Source organism: Poeciliopsis prolifica, unplaced genomic scaffold (genome assembly GCF_027474105.1).
Source record: "Poeciliopsis prolifica strain line A6 unplaced genomic scaffold, Auburn_PproV2 SCAFFOLD014, whole genome shotgun sequence".
Lineage (NCBI taxonomy): Eukaryota > Metazoa > Chordata > Actinopteri > Cyprinodontiformes > Poeciliidae > Poeciliopsis > Poeciliopsis prolifica.
Window position 1 is genome coordinate 6,196,451 of NW_026562389.1, and position 26,135 is coordinate 6,222,585.

The 26,135-nt window shown below is 36.0% G+C and overlaps 1 protein-coding gene across 1 annotated transcript in view; it reads left to right on the plus strand.

Annotated features, from left to right (window-relative positions):
- si:dkey-215k6.1 (transmembrane protein 132B) overlaps positions 1-26,135 on the plus strand; it is a 198,742-nt gene that overhangs the window by 76,938 nt on the left and 95,669 nt on the right. The window contains exon 5 of the mRNA XM_055039615.1: positions 710-1,287. Within this exon, the coding sequence (XP_054895590.1) occupies positions 710-1,287 (578 nt within the window). The remainder of the gene's footprint in view (positions 1-709; positions 1,288-26,135) is intronic.

Genomic DNA, 26,135 nt, shown 5'->3' on the forward strand with positions numbered 1-26,135 from the left:
AGAGGAAGTGAATGAAGCCATTCAGTTCAATATCCAAATATTGAATTAACTCTGCCACCTTGTTCGGCTCAACATTAAACTGGTGCATTGCATACGTCATAGCTGTTACCATATTACCCAATCAATTACATAGCTGATTGGGTAATTGATTCACCTGATCGATTAGTGATTGGGTGAAATTTTAAACTTCGATAGAGTCCACACCTCCAGCAAACAAACGTTTTTCAACAGCTGGGGGTCCAGAGCCTCTGTGCAAGGCAAAGTGTAGAACCAGAGGTTTGTTTTTACTGCACTACTTCATTCTGGGGTATCTCAAAAGTGTAATCTTGATGATTAGTTCTGCAGTTCACTGATTGTAAAACATTTTCCATAGAAACTTGAAACTTATCAAAGAAACTGCTCCTTCATTCCAGCAATGATTCGAGGAATGTAAACATACTGGATTTAATAAAAACATATATCCATTCTGTGAAGAACTATCAGTCCTGCAGCAGATGTTTTTGATGCTTCTGAAGAAAAACCAACCATACAAATAAATACAACATGGTGAAAAATTTTACTCCAGGTATAATTAAGGAAAGTGGACAATGACTGAAGAGAGACGGTATCTACTGAATTTTTTGGGTGTTTGTATTCTGTTATTAATATATTTAACTTTACTATCTTAATCTACTTACTTTAATGTTACATGCATTTATTTTCTCTATAGGTACTATTTTATCTGATTGGACGCCGCTGGGATGAGCCTGACCCGCTTCCTAGATCCATTCTCCCATGTGTCCGTGCCTTGGCCGTACGTGACACCAATGAACCAGCGCCTTCAGCAGGCTGCCGTCTCACGGGGCCATCTGGCATCTGTGTGGTCCGTCTGGAGATCCCACCAGCTTGGTTTACACCATCACAAGTGAGAAAAAGACCTCCCGAAGTGTCTCTACAGTCAGTGGATGTGTACTACTCAATCATACCAGTGGAAGGGGCTGGTCAAGACTGTCCATCCATTGTAAATGAGCCATGGAAAGCTCAGAGTTCAAATGTCGGACCTCTTGGAGCCCTGGGGATTGGTCTTGGAGGACAGTGGGGTACTTTGGACGATGGAGGCCTTCAGGACATGATGAAAGCCGGTACTGTGGAGATGAGCATCGGTCCAGTTTCTGCTAAGGGAGAAAGGCTGCAATTAGATGAGAACCTGGAGGTACTTGTACCACCAAGTCCGCTTCGACTTGGCAAAACAGTGGCATTTGGCATATACATGAAGACAGTTTCAAGCCTGGAACACTTCACATTGAGGTAAGACGGTAAACCTTATGTAGAACATTTTTGCTTTAACTGGTTAGAATTTTGTCTATTTTTGGCTGTTTGTTTGTGACTTTGCTATATCAACCTACTCGTCTCCTGGATGTGTGCCATGTTTAATTTCTCAGTGCTGCCCCCCCCACCCCAAAGTTGATGGCTGTCACCTTTGTTTGCTCAACTTTTTCCAGAAGTCAGCAACGCAAATAGTAACTTTGCAAGTATTTATGGTGGATCCAACAGAAACAGAGACACAGAAATCAAATACACAACAGGAAAAGTGCAACTGGGACTGAATGAAAACTGAAGAGATAAAGAAAGAAGAGAATGAGTATAAAATTAGAGAATCTGGGTTACAGAAACCGGAGGGCAATACCCTTAATGGGTCTCAGGTGTGCTTTAAAAAGCCAGAGTACATGAGGTTTTGACAGAGGCCGAATATTTGTGTTTGCCTTATCCCTTTAGACAGCTCTTTTGTTCTCTGAGACAATAAGTTCACAACCACTGATCTAGAGTAAGCATGCATATCTTATTCTATCTATTCTGCCTCATTTCAATGACTTCAGGGATTTTAGGCTGTCAAGTGACAGATGTGCAAATGCATCATTCTACCCAGCAAATAGCTGAGTGCCTGGATCCATCATACAATAGCAATAACAATACTTTTCATGCAGTAAGGTAAAGTAACAAAATTTAATGCGGTAACATCAAATAGCTCTTATTCTTTTCTATCATTTGCATGCATTTATACTTTCTTTACCAGTTTGCTAAGGGGAGCTATTGTACATTTTGGGTGGAGGCAGTGCCTCCTCAAGTTAATTGTACTGCAGTTGCTCAAATAGTTCAGCAAACTTTAGCTACACATTTTTAAAGACTTTAAAATCATAGGTTAACTAATTTATACAGTTACAGTGTAACTTTTTCTCGTCAGGTTTGGTTAGTTTGAGTAGCTGTTTTTCCTCAAAAAGTCATCATTTTAAATTTACATTTTATTTAAATTTTGGCAAATTTTTTCTTATTAAAATTTTATTGCCTCAAACACGCATCCTAAATGTGGCAAAAAATGAAGAAAAAAGACCCTACAAGGACATAAATATTTCTTTCATTTCATGCATAAAACATTGTGAAAGTTTTGCTGGTTTTCCTCGTCAATCCTACAAAGTGCTCAGCCTGGAATAATTCAGTTTGACAATATTGTAAGTTTTTGCATGAAATGCGACATATTTCTCTCCCAGGTTTTTTTTCCTTCCGATTATGTTTCGGTAAATACAAATGTCAACCAGGAAAGTAAAATGTCTGCCTCTCATTGCTAACAACTAAAACTAAAATATCTCGTATTAGAATTTAATGCATTTCATCTATTTTACTGCTAGTTGAAAAACATGCTGTCATATTGGTTGATGGTACTAATAGCAGTTTATTTTTGCATTTAGAAAACCACCGTTTGTTGCGAGCCTTACATTATGAAAGAGAAGGTAAATTTGTGTTAATATATATGGATGCAACGTTATTGTAGGGAATTTTGGGTGGATTTTCAATGTTCTGTAGATAAACACATTTTTCACTTCTGTCTAAAGGTTTTCTTGCTCATTTTGGCCATTCTTAAACTTGGGAAATCTCGAGAAAAACTCTGACATGTAACCACATGTTTTGTTTTCTTAGCCTATTTTTATATAATTTAACAATACCAAACACCACAGAAGTGCAGAAACTTAATTTCAAAGTGGGAGGCTTAAAGAGGATTTCCATTAACTTAAGTGAAGTCACACCTCAACAGCTGTGACAAACCTAACATGAATCAATAGGGTACTGATTACACACACTCAAAGAAATCAAAAGCAGGCTGGGCCCAGTAAAGTGTTCACTAAGCATTAACTGAATGTGCTAATATGGATAAGAGGCCTGAGACTGGCAGTAAACGAAGCTGTGAATCAGAGAATTGATCAAGTGTTTTACTTTTTTTACACCTGGAGTTGAGTGGGCTATTGTTACTATGGTATACAATTTAAACAAAGACTACTGTGGTCAGTTAGGGCCATTTATTGATGATTATACAGGTTTTGACACCAAATTAAACTATTTGTTCAAGCTAAAATAATGATCAGAATTATTTATTTCACACTTGCTGTGTCCCTTACATGACTTGTGGCAATCTGAAAACATGACTTCTAATGGCTTTCCTGTACAAAATACTTCCTTTCCGCCACTTATCTGTAAAGAATAGATGTGTGGAGTGCACAATTCTCCTGAAGTTGAACTCGATTTTATTTAATAAAAAACAGAGTATGTCCCTTTTTATTCATTTTAAAGTAATGCACAATGTTGTGGGGGGTCAATAAAATACACTGAAGTTGGTTTGTGAGACAACAAGATGCTGAAAAGTTCATTTAGGATGTGAATACTTTTGAGTCGCACTGTGTAAATTAACTTTGACAATTCTTCTGCCTCCATCCATGTTCACTAAAAAGAAACCAAGGAAGTTGGACAACATTATTTAAATGGCTTACAAGTGCTGCACCTCTATGGAATATTTGATAAATTTTTTCAGTGACCTATGGCTAACTCCCCGCAGCAAACAGCCTTTCATTCAACAGTTTTGACTCCGTTGTTCTAGCATATTGTCTCTGCCAGGTGAAATTGTGATTAAAGGAGCAGAGAAAGCAGGTTACCATAATGAAAATCACTGAGTGAAAGTGACAATTCTCTAAGTAAGAATATGGTTATGCATTTTCATCTGTTACCATTGTTTTGTTTGGAAATTTGAGAACAATTAAAACAATGAGAAGTTTCAATAGACTATCCAAGGTTTTTCTAATACAAAAAAAGATGCAGGTAAGGTAAAAAATGATCTAGCATTCAGCCTATTTTATCTTTGTAGACATTCTTTCCTTGTACACACACATCAATATTGCACATGCATGTTTGCTAAATATAAAAGTCCCATATGCAAGCATGAAACAGTTGCATACGAACATATTCTGCACTTACTTAAATGGTCGCATGCATGTAGAATTTAAGAGGCCACCTCTTTCATTGCCTTACAAATGCTTCATCTTTGTTGTATACTTCCTATATGATTTATATGTCTGAAACCAGAAATCACATCTTCTCTCCAGTTTTTGATCAATTTGAATTACTAGTTTCTATTTGCGTAAGGCCAGAAAATGTAGCTAGAATTGTTTTTTTTACTTTAGTTCTTTCTTTCATCAGACCCCATGACATGTAGAAATAATAAAATATTTCTGCCTGTGTGCATTTTCAAACTGCAATCTGGCTTTATATATTTCTTTAGAAGTAAAGGTTTCTTCCTTGCTGAAGGGAGATACAGGACATTTTCTCACTGTGAATAACAACACTTCTCATCTTACCAGCTTCAGCTAGCATCTTCACAAGGTCTCTGGCTTTTGTTCTGGGGTCAGTTTGTACATTTCATATCTAAATATATCTAAATATGTTCATCTCTGGTCATCAGTTTACAAAAATATATTCGTAAACTGATGCATTGTCTTCTATATCAGTTTCCATTATTGTGCATTTAAATAAAAGTGCAAACACTAATTTTCACACGTTCTAAATATTTCTCATTTTTCATTGTTAGTTAAGCGTTGTCTGTAAATGTGTGCGTTTCTTACCTGCAATTCTTGCCCCCTGCCTGTGCATGCAACCTGATGGATAATCTTTTGTGTCAGAAGCACAGTTAGACATGTAATAAGGCTTAAGTGGATCTCATTTGTGTGCGATAGTTTTGTGCATGCGTATATTTATATGTGTGAGACATAATAAGCCCTAAGTGTGCTCCATTACACTGAGGTGATGTGATTATGATAAACTGCTGAGGAGATGGAGGGACACGAAGAGAGGATTGAGCCAAGAAGACAGACAGAGGTTAAACAGAAAGGTAGAAAAAGCAAGAATAAGGAACAATATTTTAACAACTCAATGGAACAGATTGATAGGGAAGGGAAATAGAACAAACCATGTCGCACTGTTTTGCCTTTACTGCTTAAAGCAACAGACAGATGAGTAGCTCATATTTTATCTATTGCATAGGCTGTCAGCTCTGTGCTACTTGTAAGAGAGGCATTTACACTGTCTATCCAAAAAACACTCACTCTGGTATTTTGTGAGGGGACCACAATAACTTTGTTTATGGTACACATTCACTCTTGCATTAATTTGATAAGTTTATGCAATGTTAAAAGATTTATTCCATCAAGAGTACCATTCATTTTCACCAAGATAATCAAGTCCAACCACTGTCCTTCTGCAGCACATCCCAAAGATTCATTGTGAGGTTGAGTTCTGGACTCCATAGCTGCTAATCGATGTGCAAAAATGATGCCCAGAGCTCCCTGAACCACTTTTACCCAATTTCAGTCCAACAAATCCTGATATTGTCATCTTCATCGAGGAAGAAAAAGACATTACTGGAAAAATCAGTTTATTCAATATATTCAGGCCTTGTCTTATGCTCAGGCTTTGACCACATAATGTGGCTGTACCAAGATCTGACTGACTGCAGCAATGCTGGATCAAAACATGATTAGACATGATGGGTACATCATTTCACCAGGCCTCTTCTTACCCTGGTGTACCCATCACTCATCATTTTGAGAGAGAGTAAATCTGGACTTAGCAGACCTCATGACCTTCTGCTACTGCTCCAAAGTCAGTTTTTGAAAATTTAAGTTCGTCTCTGGTGTGCATCACTGATTAGTGGTTTTCTTATGACATCTGTGCATTCTCTCGACTTGTTTATGCTCTTACTTTAACTATCAAAGTCCTCACTTCCACCAAATTGCTTAAGTGGTCTTCAATCACAGGCATCCAGGATCATTATGACCACATTTCTTCCTCAAACGTAGTTCCACACATTCCCTACAGTTTTTAGTCATGCAATGGGCATTTACCCCAATTTTAATTATTCCTACAATCTCTTTAGATATAGTCTCTGCTTGTTGCATGCCAATAGACTGCACACAATCATAAAGCAACTGAGTATTTTGACCATATCATTTTAGGCATGATGAGTTTATCCTCAAGCTGGATAAACTTTAATGCTTAATGGGTTTAAGCATAGCAGGTGATGTGTCTCTGTGCAATTAAGGAGAGCATGGCCCAAGGAGATCAACACCTGATATCAAGATGTGCATAATTAGGCCCTGTCTGTTCGTTAGACAAAATGGGACAAAACAAATGCAAAGTAAAGACTTAACTGATGCCAAATAGTAAAGAAATTGCCAAATGTCTCACCAAAAGTGATCACAGAAAGGAGTTTAAAAAGACATCCATTATAATATTTTTTTAACTGTAACAAGTTCTAAAAATATCAATCATGCCAGTTTTTAAAAAATAAAGCATTGCTGAATAATGCTGAATGTGGCAGCCATTTTTTCTACATCGTGGACACATGATAAAGCAACAAGTGTTGCGTGTATGAGAATATATGAGTAGCAAAAACAGACAAGGATTCAAAGACCAATATAGGCACCAGGGTATACTGTCATGAGACCAGTTTAATGGACAAGGTGATTATTTAGAGTGCTGCTTCTAAAGAGCTTTAAACAGACACTGGACACAGCAGTAATCCTGTTTCAATGGACATCAAAGATTACCTTTCAGGAATGTGATAGATGGAAGAAAAGAAGGGGTCAAAAACATACTTAAAAAGAGAAGAGTGATGATGCATGTATTCTCGTTAAGTACAATTGGTTTTGTGTGTGATGTGGATATATTTTTTTCTGTGAAGACCAAATTATTTTCATATAGATACATTGGTTTTTAAGGATTGAGACTTACAGCAGCTAGATTGAGCATTATTGACAGTAGAGCAAAAATATTTATCCAAAAAACGAGAAAATGCTTGAACATTTTATGTCAAACAAAGTGGCTTTGAAAGCTATCCATCTAATTTCACCCAATTGTCATATGTTCATCAACAGCCAACATTTAGAAATGTAGGAAATCTTAAAACTTAATCTTCATTCTTCCAACTGAATGAGCATTTGAAATTAGACTGACAGCAGAGCTAAGGACTGGGTTTATGTATATACATGCTTTTCTGAGGTTACTTTTTTTGTCATGCAATAATAAAAGTTAACTCTGTCAATTGCAATTTAGTAACATTTACTGGTCGGTTGCTTTAGACGGGTATTCAAGTAGTTCCTTACACTAAAGATGAAAGGATTTTATTTAGCTTGGACTAGAAACATTTCACCATTTGAGTAATTTCAGTGGTTTATGAAATAAGAGCAGCATAAGGCCAAGCCTTCCATGTAAGAAATGCATTTTCAACTTGTCACGACATTTAGACACACATAATCTTCGTAATTAGCCGACTAAATGACAGCACAGTTAGACCCCCGTAAAAAAGCAGATATTAATCACTTTGACCTGCAATCTGTTACCATTTTCCCTTGCAAAAAATGCTGCAGAAAGCATCATTTAAAAGTTTTGAACTTTTCAAAACGGGGTTATAGATGTTTTTTTCAGTTTTGATCTCTTTCACATTTCAAACATTACAAAGTTAAATGATTCTTAGACATACATATTTTCTATTTATTCAAGTTTTTTTGGTCTGGGTGGTGATCTCTTTACATTACACACACTCTGAAATGTACTTAAATCACTGTAAAATTTATTTATTCAGAGGATATTCTGAAGACAGAATGACGATACATTTTGGTCACACCATTTGTTTTTCTTGTTTTTGTTTTTTTGACAATTGTCTTTTAAGCAACTATACTAATACATTGGATCATGATATTAGCCTAATTATAATTTTGAGAAAAGTCACAGTATGGACAGAAAGCCGTAGATGCCGAGGCATATCTAGAAGAAAGGCATGTGGAGTTGAAAGATCTGCTATTCAGTTGTACAGTTGTAGCCCTGGAATTTGTTTCGTTATACATTGCTGAACACGACATGCATAATATTGAGCAATAGCAGATTAAATTAAGAGTTTAAATATCTTGCCTGGCAAATTAAATTACATTTTCTATCAACAAGCAGGCAACTTGCAATATATTAAGCGTTAATTCTCCTAACAATGTATTTGAATGTCCAAATATGAGAACTAGTAGCTGAAATGTGAAGAAAAACAGAATGTTGGATCCAGTGTGGTTAATTTATTCCTCCATTTGTAACTGCTAATGCTGTCAAAGTGATTCAGTGCAAAATGAATGAATATCATAATTTTTAGCTTGAACAGTTAAGCACAAAATATCTCATCCCTAACGTTGCAGCGATGATCTTATTGGTTGTTGTTACTTCCTCATTCTTCGCTGCTCTTTCAAATTGGGAAAGCCACACCGTTTTAAGCAGACCATGGTAAATTGATCAGGAACATGCAGCATAAACAAACACTGCTCTGTTTTTTTTCTGTTTAACCCAAACTGTCACTGGGTTTCTGTTTATTCTCGTAATCCACCCTGTTCTATCTGTTCCGCCTGCAGCAGTCCTCCTTTACTTTCTCTCCACTGTATCCATTCAATTTCCCTGTCACCCCTTCCTTTTTTCCCCTCCTGTCTCTTGCTACCTCTGTCTCGTTCTTTCAATCTCAAATCGGCCCTGAATATTCATGAGGGTGTTTGCATTGCTGGCTCCTGAAAGAGGTTGAGTACACAAAGGTGACAGCCATCAGCCTCGAGATAGCGTCAGTGTTTGTGCATTTTGGGGCGTCGCATTTGTGTGAGGGTGAGGAAAATAGACGGGGGTAAACACAGAGGAGGAGAAAATGAAATGAGGACAAAGAAGAGAGAACGGAGTCTGAAAAGACAGAGGTACTATTTTGGCAGTGTGTTCTGCCAAATAATTGACATTATCTCAGAAATTGCAATTACCAACTTGCAGAGTATGTTTGAAAATGAATTTTAAGTTTTTTGTTTGCTTTGAACCTCAGCTACTGATACTGACAGTGATCCTCTTTGCACATGCACCACAGTTTCCAGTCTCATGTCACACCCTCATTTAACTGTCTCCAGATACAAAATTTCTCATCTTTTTCCTTTGTCAACTTCCGGCTCTCCTCAGCCCCTTTTCATCGTTCTTTTGTGTTCGTCTATCGCTCTTTGTGTCTGGGTCTGCTATTACCAATTTAGGGGGTGTTGATATGTAAATTGCTGACCGTTTTTTTTTTTTTTTTTGCTGTGCTCATTGTTTGCACCACTCACTGTTGCTGGATAGAAGAGCCCCATTTAGAAACTGGGCTCCTAAAGACAGCACCTGCATTCCTCTGAGCTGAACATGCACCAGTTGCTTGGCGATGCTCCTCTTTCAAACTTAATGTTGAATTTCTCTTGGTTCCAGCATTTAACTGGGGAGTTTAAAAACATGAGCCTGGGAGGAGATGGGTTTTCATTTAAATCGGGTAGCGAAACAACTGATATTTGCTAAAGGAAAGGAATCCAGCAGCTGAAAAACTCTCCAGTGGAGATTTAGGTAAACAGAGAAGTATTTATATACTTTCATCGTCATCAGTGATAGCATTGGTGTAAAATTTAGAAATACCTTTGCCTAATTTATGTAGCTCTAGATAATCTGCTGATAACCACAATTGCATTCAACATATTTAATGGAACATGATTTGAGTGAAACAAATACACTGTTAAATCTTGTTTTTTGCTTTCTCAATTGACACTGTCCAAACAAATGGAAATCAGAACCACAATACTTAATTATAGAGATAAAAATGAAAAAAGTTTTAATAAAAATTAAGTTTTACAACAAATGTTTTTAAAAAATCAACCAATGATTTTGTTTTTGTGTGCATTTAAAAAAAAATATTTAATTTCAAAACTGGATTGTGATTGTATGAAGGTGAAACGGGCTGGAAAATTTGTATTTTACCAAACTCCAAAAGCCTAAATTCTCTAATTCTCTATGGGGTTATTTAAAGTTTGTACAAAGTCAACATTTCCAATTCAAATGTAAAAGTGAATCAAAGAACTCATACTTGATGGTTGCTTTTGGAAAAGCAGACCTGGCACATCATTTAAGCTCAGCTTAATCTCTGACTTTCAAAGCTAAAGAATCCAATGAAAGTTTGTGGATTTACTAATAGGAAAGAAATAAGATGGAATTCAAAAAAGGTGCAGATGATGAGGTTCACTTAATTTCACAGTGGAGTATGGAGTCTCAGCAGATACCTTTAGGAATCGCCTTTATAATTACTTCTGATTAATTAGTTTTGACTTATTTAAGTCATTGGTACTTTACGACTTCATAATGAAGAAAGTAGATAATAGATTAGACTTGAAAAACAACAAAACCTAATTGCATTGATAATTGCCTTCTCATTAACTTATTTTTTTTATTTCTTATGCCGATGGTAGTTACTGACATGCATATGTACTTTACTTTTTATTTTTAAGTGCATTGCTGTTACGTAACTGAATCTTCAAAGTCCAAAACATGCACTTTGAAAATAGTGACAAGTTTTCTCTATTTTTTATATTTTTTTATTTGATCTCAGTTAACTGTGACTTTTTCGTTCTCCCCTTTTCAATTGCAAATCAGCTGCTGAATGGCTGTCACATTTACCCACTGAACCAGCGAGCTACCATCAAGACGACAGATTTTTTTTCCCTTCACATGGCTTACCTTCTGTGACAGTAATGGCCTGTTTTTTTGTTGTTTTTTCTTCGCAAAGCACAGTTTTGACAAAAAGAACTTGCTGAAATGTATAGTCTCAGTTTTAGTGACAACTGTTCCTCAAATGGGTTTTCAAAGAAGAAGCTATTATATCAGTCAGCAGATCAAGGAATAATTCAATGGATGGCTGCTTAAAGTTCCAACAATTTGTGTTCAAGATTTCCTATCAAACCTGTTCAATGGTGTGTAAGAATTTGGCTCTAAACTTCCTCACAGCTGAAGATGCCTTGTCCATTCTTAATTCAGAGCATGTTTGACGCCTATAGATTAGACACAGTTTGATGGACCTAGTCTAAAGCCAATTTTAACCTAATCCTTCAAGAAGCTCCTCCAGTTCAACACCAGTAGCAGTCATTTTGTGTTTTGTTTGGGCTGTGTGACCTTTGTAAGCTCACAGGGATGATCTGTCACAGAAAACTGTTTCACTGACCCTTATAATCCAGTGGCTGCTTGTCATGTTCTGATCCTGGAAAGCTGAGTTTACGTGACTGTTGAACTCGATGTGAGATAACTCTGAGCAAGAGCTTTATCTAAAAGCATTAAACAGGAACTGTTTTATTGAATCTATTCATTAAAGTACTAAAAAAAAAACTCTCAAACTCCCTTTAAGGATGGTAATACAATTATTCCTCAGGGAAACTGTGTGACACTTCAAACCATAAGGTGGGTTTTCATAATGCTACAGTCATCACATGAAATCAACATTACCCAGAACCCTTAATCTCTCCTACAGTTATTTGCAGTGTATATTTACGCTGCAGGCCAGTTTTATGCTGTTTATCCAAAGTTGTCTGAAAGGATCACAACTCCTACTGGCCATATCTTTTCATCAAGATACAGAATGGTACTAAAGCTGTAGTTACTAATGGCCCTCTGTGGCATCTGTAAAATGTGGATCATTAACTTACAATTGTTAAGCAGGAAGGGCCTACCTTTTTGGGGGGCAAATGCATCATTTAAACTTTAATTCCACTACGCTTCAACTAACACTTATTTCACAGTGAAATAAAACATTAAGATTACAATTTGTAATATTAGTAAAAGCTGATAGAATTTGTGAAAATATATATTTTGTTTCACAAAAAAGTTGAGTTTTGACCATAGAACTACAATGGATATTTATGTTATAGCAACAATATTTTATAAGTTATGAAAATATATAAATTCCAAACAAAGGTGTAATAATAATAAGTTTTAGATGCAATTTACAAATGCATGTTTCTGCATTCACTCAGATTTGTGATAAATGAGAAATCTATGATAGCAATCAGGTTCTTAACAGGCTTTAACAGGAGAACAAAGTCTCTGAAAAACAAACAAAACTCTTCCAAGGTCAGAATAAAAAGAATAACAAGTGAGTAAAAATTTAAAAAGACACAAAGCCTGAAAGATAATTCCACACATGCATGCATCAAGCACCAAGGCTTTTCTTTTTCCACATTTACAACTTGTAAAAATAAATATTCTCTAATAGGTTCAGGTTTTTATTATGGATTATATTAGTTTCTAAACATAGATTGCATAAAACACATAAAGTGCTAAAAACAATAACAAGACTTAAATGTATTTGAAAATAAGGCTAAGACAAATTGGTTCTTAATTTTAAAAAAAAATCCAATAATCTGATGCTGAAAATGCAGAAAATATGAAAATATAACCCATGGACAGCCTTACACTGGGTTAACTGCTGAGAATATCCATTCCATTCAAAATTCTTAGTGCAATCTCTATAAATGCCACCCTAAAGGTTTATGGTAATATCAAAAGTATTGTCTCTCTCAGGGCTCGTTTTGGTTTATCTGTTACACTTTAGATAAAAGTGATTTCTGCTACAACTTTGAAAATATGAATTTTTTGATGTTCAAAAATATGTGAACTATGTGATAGGTATTTTCTCAACCCACATAAAAAGAGAACCACAGACAACATTGATTTTAATCAATTCTTCTGCAGAAGGAGAAGACACAGAAGAGCTACTTCTTCAAGCAGCTCTCCCATGTGTTCTGCCCTTTGTTTCCAGAATTGGTCTTTTTTTGAAGGAAAGAAAGGGGGGCTCTCCTGATAAGAAAAGGGGGAAGCACAGGATGCAACCCAGTTTTACGACTGAGAAGTATCTCAGAAGTTGTCCTAAGACCAGCTGCAAAAACATGCTGAGGGTTAAAGAAAGGTTACACACTTTAGCAAATTCCTTTTCTCACTGGGGTGAGAAAAAACTAAACTAACCTTTATAGGAAGAACAAACTGGTAACTGCTTATGTAAGAATAAGAAAACATATTTATTCTAACACTATGTATTTTGGTTGAATTAAAGGTGTTAAATAAAATATAGTTTAAAGTTATGACTAACATTATTTCATGTCTGACAGTTTTATCGTCTTCTGCTGTTCAAATCTCTGGTTGGAGCTTTTTAGGTTGTTATCCTGAAGTTTTTGGGGGGTTTTCTCCAGTGGGCAGTTAGAACTAGAACTAAAATTACATTCAAAACAGATGCTTCCTATTAACACAGTGTTGTACAAATACATGGCTACCCCCATGATTGACCACCGTTCTTCATGTTTGCTCGTTTATCAGTGCTAATTTGCCAGTTAATCTCCCCATTAGGCTCAGTGAGAACATTAGCCAAGCAAATTAGAACTGATGAATGGGCTATTATTCATAGTAAAACCCCACTTCACCATTTTTTCTGTCCTCTCTCTCCCTCTCTAATTTCTTCATCCTTATCTGTATTGTACATTTCTCTCCATTAATATTTACATTCTTTTGTGCCACACGTGTTGCATGCTCAAACTATTTTAAGACATAAATAAATCTTAAACAATGCAGGAACTTGTGCCACATTAAAAAATAAATAAATAAAAAAATGGTTACAAAATGTGTTAAAATACAAGATGGTACAAATATCACTATATTTTTTAATATAAAAACAATCATACACATATCCTCAATTTACACTGAAACTGTAACAAACATTTTTTCGTTGACCAGTCTGGGATAGAAATGACAAAAACGTCCTGATGGCCTGTGGTCATCGTTTCTTTAGAGTTCAGTTTTAATTTTACAATGTGATATTTGGTTTCATTGTGGAGGTAAATAACTGACTTCAGCTATATGAACGCTGTTTTGATAGTCAATGGTAGGTTGAAAAAATAAAAATTAAAAAAATTAAAATGGGAAGAAGCACCAAGGCAGCACACCTGTCTGTTTATATGGTCAATAAACAGACTGGTGAGAGAGAATAGGTAAAAGAAAAGATAATATGAACTCTGCAACAACTTCCCTAAATTAATCTTATCCGTCTCTCACCGAGGCTCACTTGCTCCTGCTGTTTCTCCTCATTAGTATTTATTATGTGTGCTGTACAGTCAACTAATTAATTTAAGTAGTCATCTTGTGATTACTTGCCTGACGGCCGAATGGAAGGACCATCTTTATCTAAGTCTACGCAACGCGATCTGGAAGGATACATTACTCACACACACTTCCATTCATGCACTTATGCATTACCAAATACACATACACACACTTAAAATGTTTGTTTCTGCAGTCCCATGGGAACGCTTCTCGTCGTTAGACATTACTTAGCTCTTTGGCCTTAAATAACCTTTAACAATTAAAACTACCATTGCCTGCATTGCCTTAACTTAAATCAGAAGAGATCTACTGTTTTCCCATTATAGGTAATTTAGCTTTGTTTGATAGCACCACTGACATTTTTCTCAAGATTTCTTTTTATTTTCAGTTCTTTTTTTTTGTGTCTTTTTCACCAAAGAGGGTGTATTGAAAACTATATGTGTTAGTGCAAAGCAACTGTTGAATAAAAATAGCAGGGTCCCAGTCAATATTTAAGTCTGTTTTTAAGCTTTACTTCTGACACCTGTTGATGGTGACTGTTTGTCAGCCACAATTTAGGAAGATAATAAAAAAAATCAAAGGGTATGTTTAGGACAGCTTTCAAGACTGTGTTATAAAGTAGAAGTATTCTTGTTGATCTAACAAAGCTTGGTTATTCATCCTTTACAATGCTGTTCATTTCCTGTCTGTGTGTGCCAAGTGACCTCCTCTTCACCAAACTCTGTACCGTAAAATTATTATCAACATAAATGAAACATCAGTTTATTGAAAGCTGCAGCATGATGTGTATTTACAAATTATCTGTGTGCAGAAAAACGGATACCTCAGCATACTGAGGTTTGAGTTGTGCCAATTTACAGCAACAAATCAGACATACAAGTCTTTTCTTGATGGATCAGACTGGAACTCAAACTGGGGTAAAAACAAACAAACAAAAAAAAACTAATCATGCCTTCCCCAGTGGATTTACTCAAAGGTCTTTTACCATCCTAAAATAACCACTTAGTTCATTAATGAAAGGTCATTCTCTTCTTCATATGATTCAGTTTTTTGCCAGTCACAAATTCTTGATTCTTCAGACAAAGGTTACTTTATTATTTTTTGTGAGACCTCATCTCTCAAAAACGTAAAGTAAAGAATTGTCATTGAACATGCAAACTACTTTGCTTTGTGTACACACTGACATAGGAAAACAAGAACATCTGCCAGTCACCAGGTAATCCTATTAGGTTGTAAATTGTCCAATTCCTGCTCCTTCCTATTAGTGTTTCCCTGTCACAGAAAATGAGCACTGAACTATTTTATCCTGTTCTATCCTGCTGCCATTAAAAGACACTGTACCTTCACAAAATCACCTTTCAGCACAAGTTGAATTACAAAAAGTTCAATTTTGTTGTTAGTTTTTAATAAAAAAAAAAAAAGAAAGAAACCTATTGTGCACATGCACCTCTCTGTGTGTATGAGTGTGTTAGTGCAAAAAAATTAAGATATAAAGGAAAAAAAATGAGTGTGAGAAAGAGAAAAATGGGGGACAGGGAAACGGTAATGAGTACTCCAGTAGAGGGTGATAAGAGAGACGGAGGGAGAGTCGGTCAGCATAATGAGTCCTCCAGCATGGAGGTGGCATGTGGGAGGGATGGAGAGAATGAAAGAGGGAGGGTTGAACCAAACGGTTCGAGAGGAGACTAGAGAAAACAGTAGAAATGGCTGAAATCACAGAGAATGGCCTGTATAATGAGTAATCCTGAGGACATTTAGTAAGGAAGAAGACATGATACAGAAAATGTGAAAGTCTGAACTAAAAATGAGAAGCAAGCAACAAAAGAAAAATGTCTTGTAGAAGTTAAATATCTTGACAGGATCTCTTCTCTAAAATGATGGCAAAGTACTTATTATTATGCAATTACCAGACAATTCTTCAATCATTCAATTCAGTTTCAGCTTTTTGGGGTCTTGCTCTATTCCTGAGTAAGTTCAGTCTCAGTATTTGTGTGACACCCAGTGCAGTTTTTATATTTAAAAAAAATCTGTTGACACATAATTAAATTCTATAGTTTCATTCTGTTTTCTACTGCTTATGAAATCATGTCACAGAGCTTACTTTCCCAGCAACAGCTTCTATTGACTTATGTGTAATTCTCAGGTCAATTCAGGTTGAAAAGCAAAATTATATATTTATTCACATATGTATGAAATATATGTATGTATAAGATATATTCCTACAGCTAAGTTGAGATGCTGACATTGAATCTTGTCCCGGTTTTAAGTGGCTGATAAAATCATGCAGCATCAATATGAGATACCTCAAACACCTCAGTAGGCTCTTTGTACAGCTGAGAGGCATACCATCATTTTCAGCATGAATAAATGTATGTGTACAATATTCTCCTTGTTTGAGTGTCAATCTGGATTTTCACTTTAACCAGTGTTTATGTGGAACTAATGTGCAGAAAGTGTAAATATTCACACTTTTTTTCCACCATGTTCCCCTTTTCCAATGTTGTACTGGAAAGTTTTAGCTGAAACCCAGCTCCATTCTGCCAGCATAGCATTGCTTTCAGAAATGCATTGCGGGGTACAATGCCATGTGCTGTCTTGGTGTTGGTTCCCAGAAGCTGTCATAATATGATCAGCAGTGGGTGGCATCAGAGGAGGAAACATGTCTACAGACACTGTATAGGTATATATGCAAATAAATGAAGAATGGGAAAGCAAAAAAAAAAAAAAAACTAAACACCACACTCCAAGAATTTATGCACACTTTTTCTGCATAAGCATTCTGTATTTACCAGTTAGCTCTTTTCTTCTATGTTTAAGCAGCAAGGTTTTGGAAGAAACATAAAATGATTGAATAAAGCAGCATGAAGCGACCATAACAAGCAAGAAATAACATAAAAAATGAACGCCAATGTACCAACACTCACACATTTACTCTGTAGGAGATAAAAATGTGAATACATAAATATTGTTTCTTATGGTGTTTTTGTCATGTAAAGAAGTTTGATTTACTTTGTTGCTGAAATGTGGTTTACATATAGACTTGATAGTGAGCAACATATTGAGACATACTTGTGTAAAGTATTTGAATGTATATTAAGACAGTCTGAGCATAATGACATATTCATCCATTCTTACGTAATAATATAATATAGATTCATATAAATGTATACATTTAATTTCAAAAGCAACAACCTTTTGCCCTGTAAATTAAATCTAATATTAGCTTTTAGCTTTGTTGGTTAGTCATCTTCCTGCATTTATTCTAACCCTACAATCAAAATTATATTGCATCACTGCTAGATGAAATTATATAATTTTCACAAACACATTATCATACAACTTCACTAAAGTTTAAAAATGTCTTGCACATGTTTTTTTTTGAAGAAATAGTCACTTAAATACCTTTAAGTATTTTAGTAAATACAGATTTACTAAGTTGTGACAACTTAGTGTTGTCAATCTGCCTGTTTTTCAGCTTTCCATTGATGTACAGAAGAGATCTGCCCTTTTCACCTCGCTTTCTATGTCTCGTGTTTGACTTTTTCTCTTTACCAAAGAATCATTTGAAATTTTTACACATGCAATAGCTTTATTTTTGTGTCAATTTCTGACTAATCAAACAGCAAAGAGACACAAAAGGATTACACTGATTCTGTGACAGACATTGGGGGACTAAAGCAGGAAACACCCAGAGAGTTCAATGTAGAGTTGCATAAGAGCTTCAAACATGGAGTCTAATGGTTAGGAGACTAAATGGAAAGAGGTATAGAAAAGCAGGCAGGAATAGAGAGTGTGTGGTTTGAAAAAGAAGTTTGAAGCATTAGGAAAGGAAAATGTGAAGGATAACAGGAAAGAGTAGGCGTTGATTGGAATTAAAAGCAAAAAGTTGAGGCAGGCTAGATGGAAACCAGGAAGCTGGGTTGAAGAGAAAGCACTGAAAGTTAAAATATAAGGTGAAGACAGGAAATACTTTTTCTTGCCAGTGACTCAGCAATAGGGTAAATAGAAGTTTGATTTAATCAACAAATGCTTGTTCTCCATGTGGAAAACTGTCTTCTGTCGCAGAGGAAAACTTGTAAATAGATTGCTGACTTGGTGTCTCATTTTAATTTGACACAACAATCTTGTATGGCATGAGGCCGCCTATTTACAGAGACAACATAGCAAAGACAGAATAACAAAAGCTTTTATTCATTGCCGTGTTTCTGGCCAGCTGACAAATTTACAACCAATACTCATTCTCTTTTTACAGCATTGACAGTCAACCATAGCAGTAAAATTGGAAACGATAAAACAAAAAACAATATGCAGACTTGCAGAGTGATTTAAAAGCAGTCTACAGTGTGTCATTGTGTGCAACCTTGTTAATTGGCAGGGTGTCGTGCTTTTCAGCTCTGATTTAAAAAAAACAATGTTATTCATGACTCAAGAGTCCACTTTCTGGTCTAAAGCTTTCAATCACAACTCAAAAGAAGGCACAGTTGCTATTGGATTAGAGTAAACTAGGGTATCATTTCATATATTTGCATTGTATCAACTACAGATACGTATATTTCTTTAGTCCTTTATGATTCTCAGCTCTCGATAAATTATCTTCCATATGACTTTGAAGACAGTGGATAAACTTAAGCACTTATTAAAACTTAAATGTCATTAATTCACATACATTGCTATTAGTAAACTTGTTTGGAATATATTTCAACCTGTTTAAGACTGTATTTTATGTTTTGAGCCTCTTGTGTTTGTTCAAAAGTCACCAATCAAGCCAGAAAGGAATGTCACATGTTAGCTGTCAATAATCGAGCCTTAATCCTGGGCTCTACAAAGATGTTGAGGGTAGATTTAGAGCAGGGGTGTCAAATTCCAGACCTCGGGGGTCTGCAGCCTGCAACATATAACTGTGTCCCAGGTCCAACGTACCTGAAGTAGTCAATTTATCTCCTTTGCATGTGGTCTGGTCTAATATAGTCCTGAAAATTTGATTTAGGTTTGTTGAAGCAGATGCTTCAACACTCTTCAACCCTAATCATCTGAGTAAATCAGATGATTAGCACCATAAGTTTCCATTGATGGCCTTTTTCACAGTATTCAAATTTTCTGAGGCACTGCTGTTTGGGTTTTCATTTTCTGGGAGTCACAATCATCAAAAATGCAACAAATACTTTATTTGTTTCACTTTCTGAGATGACTGCCAAGAAATATTACACTTTCACACAATATTCTAGTTTTTTGAGTTGTACTAATATTGGTGTGCACCAAGAATCCAAAGCAGGTTTGGATGAATAGACCAGAAAGCATAAGAGGTGAACAAACATTTCAGTAGTCAGGAGTCTCAAGGAATCAATAAAACACTGGAGAAAGTTTCAAATAGTTAAATATCAGGAAAGCTCAATCTAGATTTTTCTGTCAGAATACTTACACCATTGTAAACTATTTTGGGGTAAAAAAAGGAGAAAACAGATACAAGTTATGTTTACATGTGTATACATATCACCTTTACCAGCAAACAGTTTGTATAGTTTAATTGGGAGCAGTACATTGAATAAAACTTCATCCCCAGACAGAGAAACACAAGCCAAGAGACAACACTCACAGGGAAGCAGCTGACAGAAAGAACACTGTGGAAAAAAACAAAACAAAAACTTGGTCTCTGACAGGCCTGGTGTAAAACGCTGACATTATTTTTTTCCACTATTTATTTGTTTTGCTTTATTGGTGTTTTAAATCTGTAATACATCTCCCCTAACTTATTTATTCAAAAAAAAAATTGCTGAGCACAAAATTTAGGAACTAGCATTTTCCACACTATTTATGTCATTTCTTTTTTTTAACGATCCCACCTGCGTGTGGCTATGTAGAGCATTAGTCCTCCTACTTTTGTAGACTTAGACGTTAGTCTGTGTCACCGAGCCAATATTTTCACATACTCAAAAAGTGACAATGGCCTGTAGCCTGAGATGTGAAATAAGTAACAAAAGTTAGCATTTTTCGCATCAAGGCAATTCTAATTTATGTTGCCATGCCATAGATAGAAACTAATAAAAATATGACAAACATTAAACTCCATATGTCAGATTTTTTTAAAAGTTTATCAGCACACACAATGTGCTCTAAATCAGGAAGCAATCATCCTTTGGAAATAATCTTAGAACTAATAAGCCACTGTTATGCAAAATGTAAAACACTGCAGACGGAGCAGTTGAAATAGAATAAATCAGTGTGCGACCAATACAACACCAACTAGTGTTGATGTGATTATAAAATTTCAAACTCCATACCCATAGCAAAAAAATATTCTGTCCCATTTTTGAAAGTGTGGGAAAAAATCTGTGTGAGCCACAGAAATTTTCTACTAGATCAGAAAACAGCATGATTAATGATAGCATTTCTGTTCTCTTATTTTCCTAATTTGTTCAAAACCAAATGTGCACAAATTGAGACAGCTGTCATTTAGAAACAAAAAGGAGACTAGACTTCCTGTAAAGAAAAACAGTAGAAACAATAAAGCTTGTGGTAGGTTTTTGATCGTCTTAGTCGGGATCTTCGATCAAAGAAACAAAAAACTGCTGTAAGAGGTTATGTATCACCCCCTACCAAAGCGACAGTGCCATAATTGAGGATAGCAGCATGTTGCTTATGTTTGAATAGATAGCATTAAATTCACCATCTGGGATGTTTAAAAGTTATCTTTTGAAGTTACAGAAGCTTTTCTGACCTGGATCTGAAAGTGAAAGAAAGAGGTGAATTTAAACAGCCTTTAGGTAACGAATGATATGTCAAGTCCCAACTTGTGTTTGTCTGAATAAGAAAACATTTTTTTCTCCTTTGCTACAAAGAAGTGTTGCCTTTCTAACTCATTCCCTTAAGTTGTAATAAAAAACTTCTTACCTTTTCTGTCCAAAATAGAATCTGGGGTTTTTGCTATTGGCATCCAATAACGCAATGTCAAAAGGACACTTGGTGAATCTTTTGGAGACCCCATGGCATTGTCAAAATTGCACTATTTGTTGCCTCAGACCAAAAGCAGTTTCATGTCTCAGGGGTGAAGTATAAATTTGAAGAGCTTTGGAACAAACAGGTTTGTTAAAATGACCAAAAAGGCAAATATTTTGGTAACTTGTCCCAAACTCAAGGTGAAAATGAATGTAGAGCTCAACAGTGTGAGGTTATTGGATCAATGTTCCTGTCGCTTTGCTCGTTTTTGTTTTGTGTTGTGCAAAGCAGTGTTGGCGGCGTCCAGTTGCAGGTGTGATTTTGAATGGTTTTGATGGTTGAATTATTAGTGTGGACATCGAAACATAAAGACTGACTCCGAAGTTGAGCTGTACATGATCAGACCAAGACTCGGCATGTTTTTACTGAGTCTGGAATAGATTCAGATCAGTTTTAGTAGTTTACCTCGTATTGCATGAGTTAAACTATGGCTCACTTTTTCCTTCCTGGGTTTTTCCTCTTAGGAGTCATCAAGAGCATGAACCAGAACCTCAGTTCCCTCTCTCTATTAGGCCTTCACCATGGCTATTTGTCATTTTGATGTTTAGTCCATATAACAGCGTAAATGATTCAGCACTGCTAATAACTTCAGTTAATGTCGCTCTAACAGTCACTGGATGTTTTTGTTGAATGAGCTCCAAAGAGTTGCCTGTCGAAGTGGAAACAAGCTTTTTGTCTGCGAGGCCTTGGCAGATTCAGTCAGGCCAGGATGGAGGGGTTTGGGGTTGAGGAATGAAAAGAGGTGTCGGGGTGGAGCTCTTATCGCACCACAACACCTGGACCAAAGAAAGACAGGATGGCACAGAGACACCTGTCAAATACAGAAACTGAAGTAGAGACGTACATATGCATGTAGCCGAGCTGAGGCCACACATTTGCAGGCGTGATGTAAACCACACATTTGCAGGCGTGATGTAAACCATATTTGTTTATTAATTTCTCCTCAGCTCCTAAAGGTCAATGTTGCTTTTTTGTCATTTCCTTTTCTCTCCTAATTGATGTTATTTGATTCTCTCCCTGTTATCTGCACATTTCTTTCTTTTTCCACATTCACTATGTTCTTGGAGTTTAATTTTCTTCTACTGGATTGTCCCGTTGTTTTCATTTCCTGTCTCAACGTGTTATTGTTTTACTTGGCTTTGTCTTTGTGATGCTTTTAGTATTTGCTGGGGTTTACTGGAGGATATGTCCATTAGGCGAATCCATGTTTGAATGCCTATTGGTAATTCATTTAATTACCTTGTTGGAAATGCATACAAAATATAAATTAACAAATAAATGTGCACCAATCGGACATTACCTGACTTGTATCAATTTCTGATTTTCTGCAGATTAACATTCAGTACATCAATAATTAATATTTTTATTGTAGGAAATTTTACACAAAAAAGAGAGCAAGTAATTTTTCTGTGGTAGGAGTGGTAGTTTTGAATGTAGCAAAACATAAAATCAGCAAAATATTCAAGTGAAAGTTTCTTCATTCTTCAGCACAAAATGTCTACCTTCTTGCTACTTAGCCTTCCTTTGTTAAACCGTTTTTCATCTCTGTGAAAGTGTCCTGACATCTCCCAGTCCAGCTGAAACCAGTCCTCCAATGAGCACCTTCACCCAATCCTCCTCTTTCTGCTGATCTGTGTTAGCAAGAGTAGGAGTGTGAGTCTCCCTGACAGCACCCCTCTCTGGACGACAGGCTGATATGACACGTACTGCTGTTTCAGTCACTTCCAGAAACACACTTCAAGCTCCAGCTGCCCTTCCATTATCCAGTCCTTGCTCCCAGTTATGTTTCTGGATGGAACCTGTTGTTTGCTGGTTTTGTTGATGTGCTTCTGTTTGTTTTTTTCTGCCAACTGCTACTTCAGTTACTATTGCTACAGTCCTCAGCGACCTGTGGTTTACTTTCGTGAGCCTGTGCATTTGTGTGCAATATTTGCCAGGGTAGGTTATTGTGAAAATGCACCAGAGCTTGTCTTGTTTCAAGTTGACCAGCCAACTTTAAATATTTAGCATTTTAAGTTAAAAATCTAATAAAAATACAGTACTAGTCCATTTTAAATAAATTTTTGAGGGTGGTAAAAGACAGTCTGGGACTTTCGTAATCTGTCGGTTCTAGTTTTAAAGTTTTTATTTAATTACCAGTCAGTCTGAATGATAGTCTATTTTCTTGACATTTTCTGTCTTATGAAAATAGTACATGCCTACTTTTCTTGATCTGAATTTTCTCACAACTTTTCCATTTTCAAGAGAAACTGCCATGTCATATTTGTCTCTCATGTAAACCGTAAATTCTGATTTACTAATTAGAGGTTCTTTGACACACTAATGAAAACATAAATGCTTCTGTCATATTAGTTTACCAGGAAATACTAGAAGTTCTATAAATGGAAGCATCAGTGTTTTTTTTTTATTTGTTTTTAAAAGGATAAATATATTAATTAATGTAAATCTGAATTTCTTTTTTTAATTTCTGAATTTAAATGCAATTCTGCAATTCAGCCATGTATTGTTGAACAGTTGTTGATGAAATGGTGATGACAAGAAAACTGATATTTGAGTATTTAGAAAACAGATTTCAAGTTAATAAGGTCCTTTCTGTAAACCAGTAAAAGTTTACAGTTGTGTTCTTTAGTCTCATATGTATGAGGACAAGAATTATTCTTAACCTTTGTGAGACAAAGAAGAGATAAAGTACAGAGTTTAGGAGCATGGAGTAAGTGCCGTCACTTCTTCCTGACAGCACAAGCCTTTAATTGGCAAAATCAATCAATTCAAATGACTGTATCCTGAAGTCCCAAAACATAAAACCGCCACAAAAAAGGTAGCAATGTTTCCAAAGCAGCATTCTCACTTAATGTTTGTTATTACAAATGAAACAACATGCGAATCTGGTTTACCCAGGAGGTCAACTGTTCAGTCATCAAAATCTCCCAGTTGTTGAGACTCATGCTCACTGATGTAGATCTGGTGGATCTACACAACAATATTAATGTTATCTTAACTGCTCCTGTTTTTGAATTGCACCTTTCACAGATAAAACCACAAAGTGCTTCACAAAACACTGAAGAAAAACACAGCAAATAGAATAAATAGAAATACTAATTAAAAAGCCCGTACACATTTTTCCAGCTGCTTTCTTTTAATAATGCAGTGCAATAACTGCTAAGCTGGTGTCAAAATCTTTCACTTCGGCTACTTTAAAATGAGGCACATGGCGATGAGATTAGGCCTTTTTCGGTCAAATCAAAGGAAATTCTGGAAGGCTGTTGTCACCCTCCTCTTTCTACCTGCTGTACGTGATCAGTAGCTCAACTTGCCATGTTGCTAATCTATGACAGCAGCCCAAAGGACAAGCATGAAGCTACTACAACAGCCAGCAACCTACCAATATTATCTGTTTTTCTTTACTGAGAAATATGTTGTTCTAATCCCGTGTGGTGGGAAGTAGGAGTGGGCGATCAGGATCCATGTGAGAGTGTCGTTTTATTTTATTTATTTATTTTTTTGGGTTATTTTTGGGGGAAGGCATCCAGTACTCAAACATTAAGATCTCCAAATTAAATTATAATTGTCCTGAATAAAATTTGTGCAGAAGTAGCATTTTCAGTTCTCATGCAGAATAACATGTATGGTGAAGCGTGGCTGCATTTACTGCCATCCATCAGGAGAAATTGCGGTTTCTACAAATAAGTGGTCAGTACAAAGCTTGTCCTCTTTTGGTGATGCCATCACAGAGACTTGTGCGTCAGCAGCAAGGCATTTAAAAGTGGATAAGTGTTACCACTGTGCTCTTGTAAGAATAAAATGTGATTTTAGAATCTACATCAGTTGGAATAATTTATGAAATACATCCAGCTATGCTTACAAACCCAGTTTGTAGCTTTATGTCAATTTGCTAATCAGTCCCTGCTGATTTTCATTTCCATGGCAGCACCCTCAGGCTGCATGCAGTCCTAACCTAATCAGAGAGAATTGTAACATTTGCATTGAAACGGTATTTATAATGGTCCTTTTATAACATTTAGCACACTTAATTTTGCTTTTTTTTGCAATCTAACCTGCATAATTAGAAGTCTTTATTGCTTTGCAGGACAGATGTGGGAGGGAGGCATGAAAAGGAAGTTTCTGTGGCTACATTTAGGAGGTTGACAATGCAGGGCAGAATCAAACTGTAGAATAAATATGTCTTGAACTGCAGGCAAAAAAAATTTCACCGTAGTGCATTATTTTAGGCCAGTTAGGATTCCCAAACCTACATATCTTTCCAAATTGTCAGAACAAGAGATTTTCAAGATACATAGTTTTTTTTAATTCAGAAGTTTACATACATTTATTTTTTGGTCATAAAACCACGACTTGGGTCAAATGTTCTGACTATTCCTCCACAAGATCCTCACAGAAACCTGTTGCCTAATTCCTTCTAAAACAAATGGTCTAAATGTGTTGGGTTTGTCAAGCGCCCTGTCTGGCACACACCTGTTTTTTTGGTTTGCCTAAGAAAACTTATGTGGAACTAACTTTGTGGTGAAATCTTTTACCCGTTCTCTACTCCACTTTATAAATAATTTCAGCCATAACGTCTTAGCTGTTGTCTTACGACTTTGCTCATAATATTCTTTCCACATGATTCCATCTGTCTGGTGAAGTTCACCAGTCTTCCTGAAAAACATGAAACATTGTAGTCACAATAGGGATTAGAGAAAAATCTGCAGTGTGGGCTACAAAGTGCAAAAATGGTAAACTTTCTTACAGTAAACAAATCCCAGAGAAGATGCCATTCAGGACCTGAGGCATACACATTGTATTTACTGCATTTTAGCATTTAATAATTGCATTGTAAGTCATACACTGAC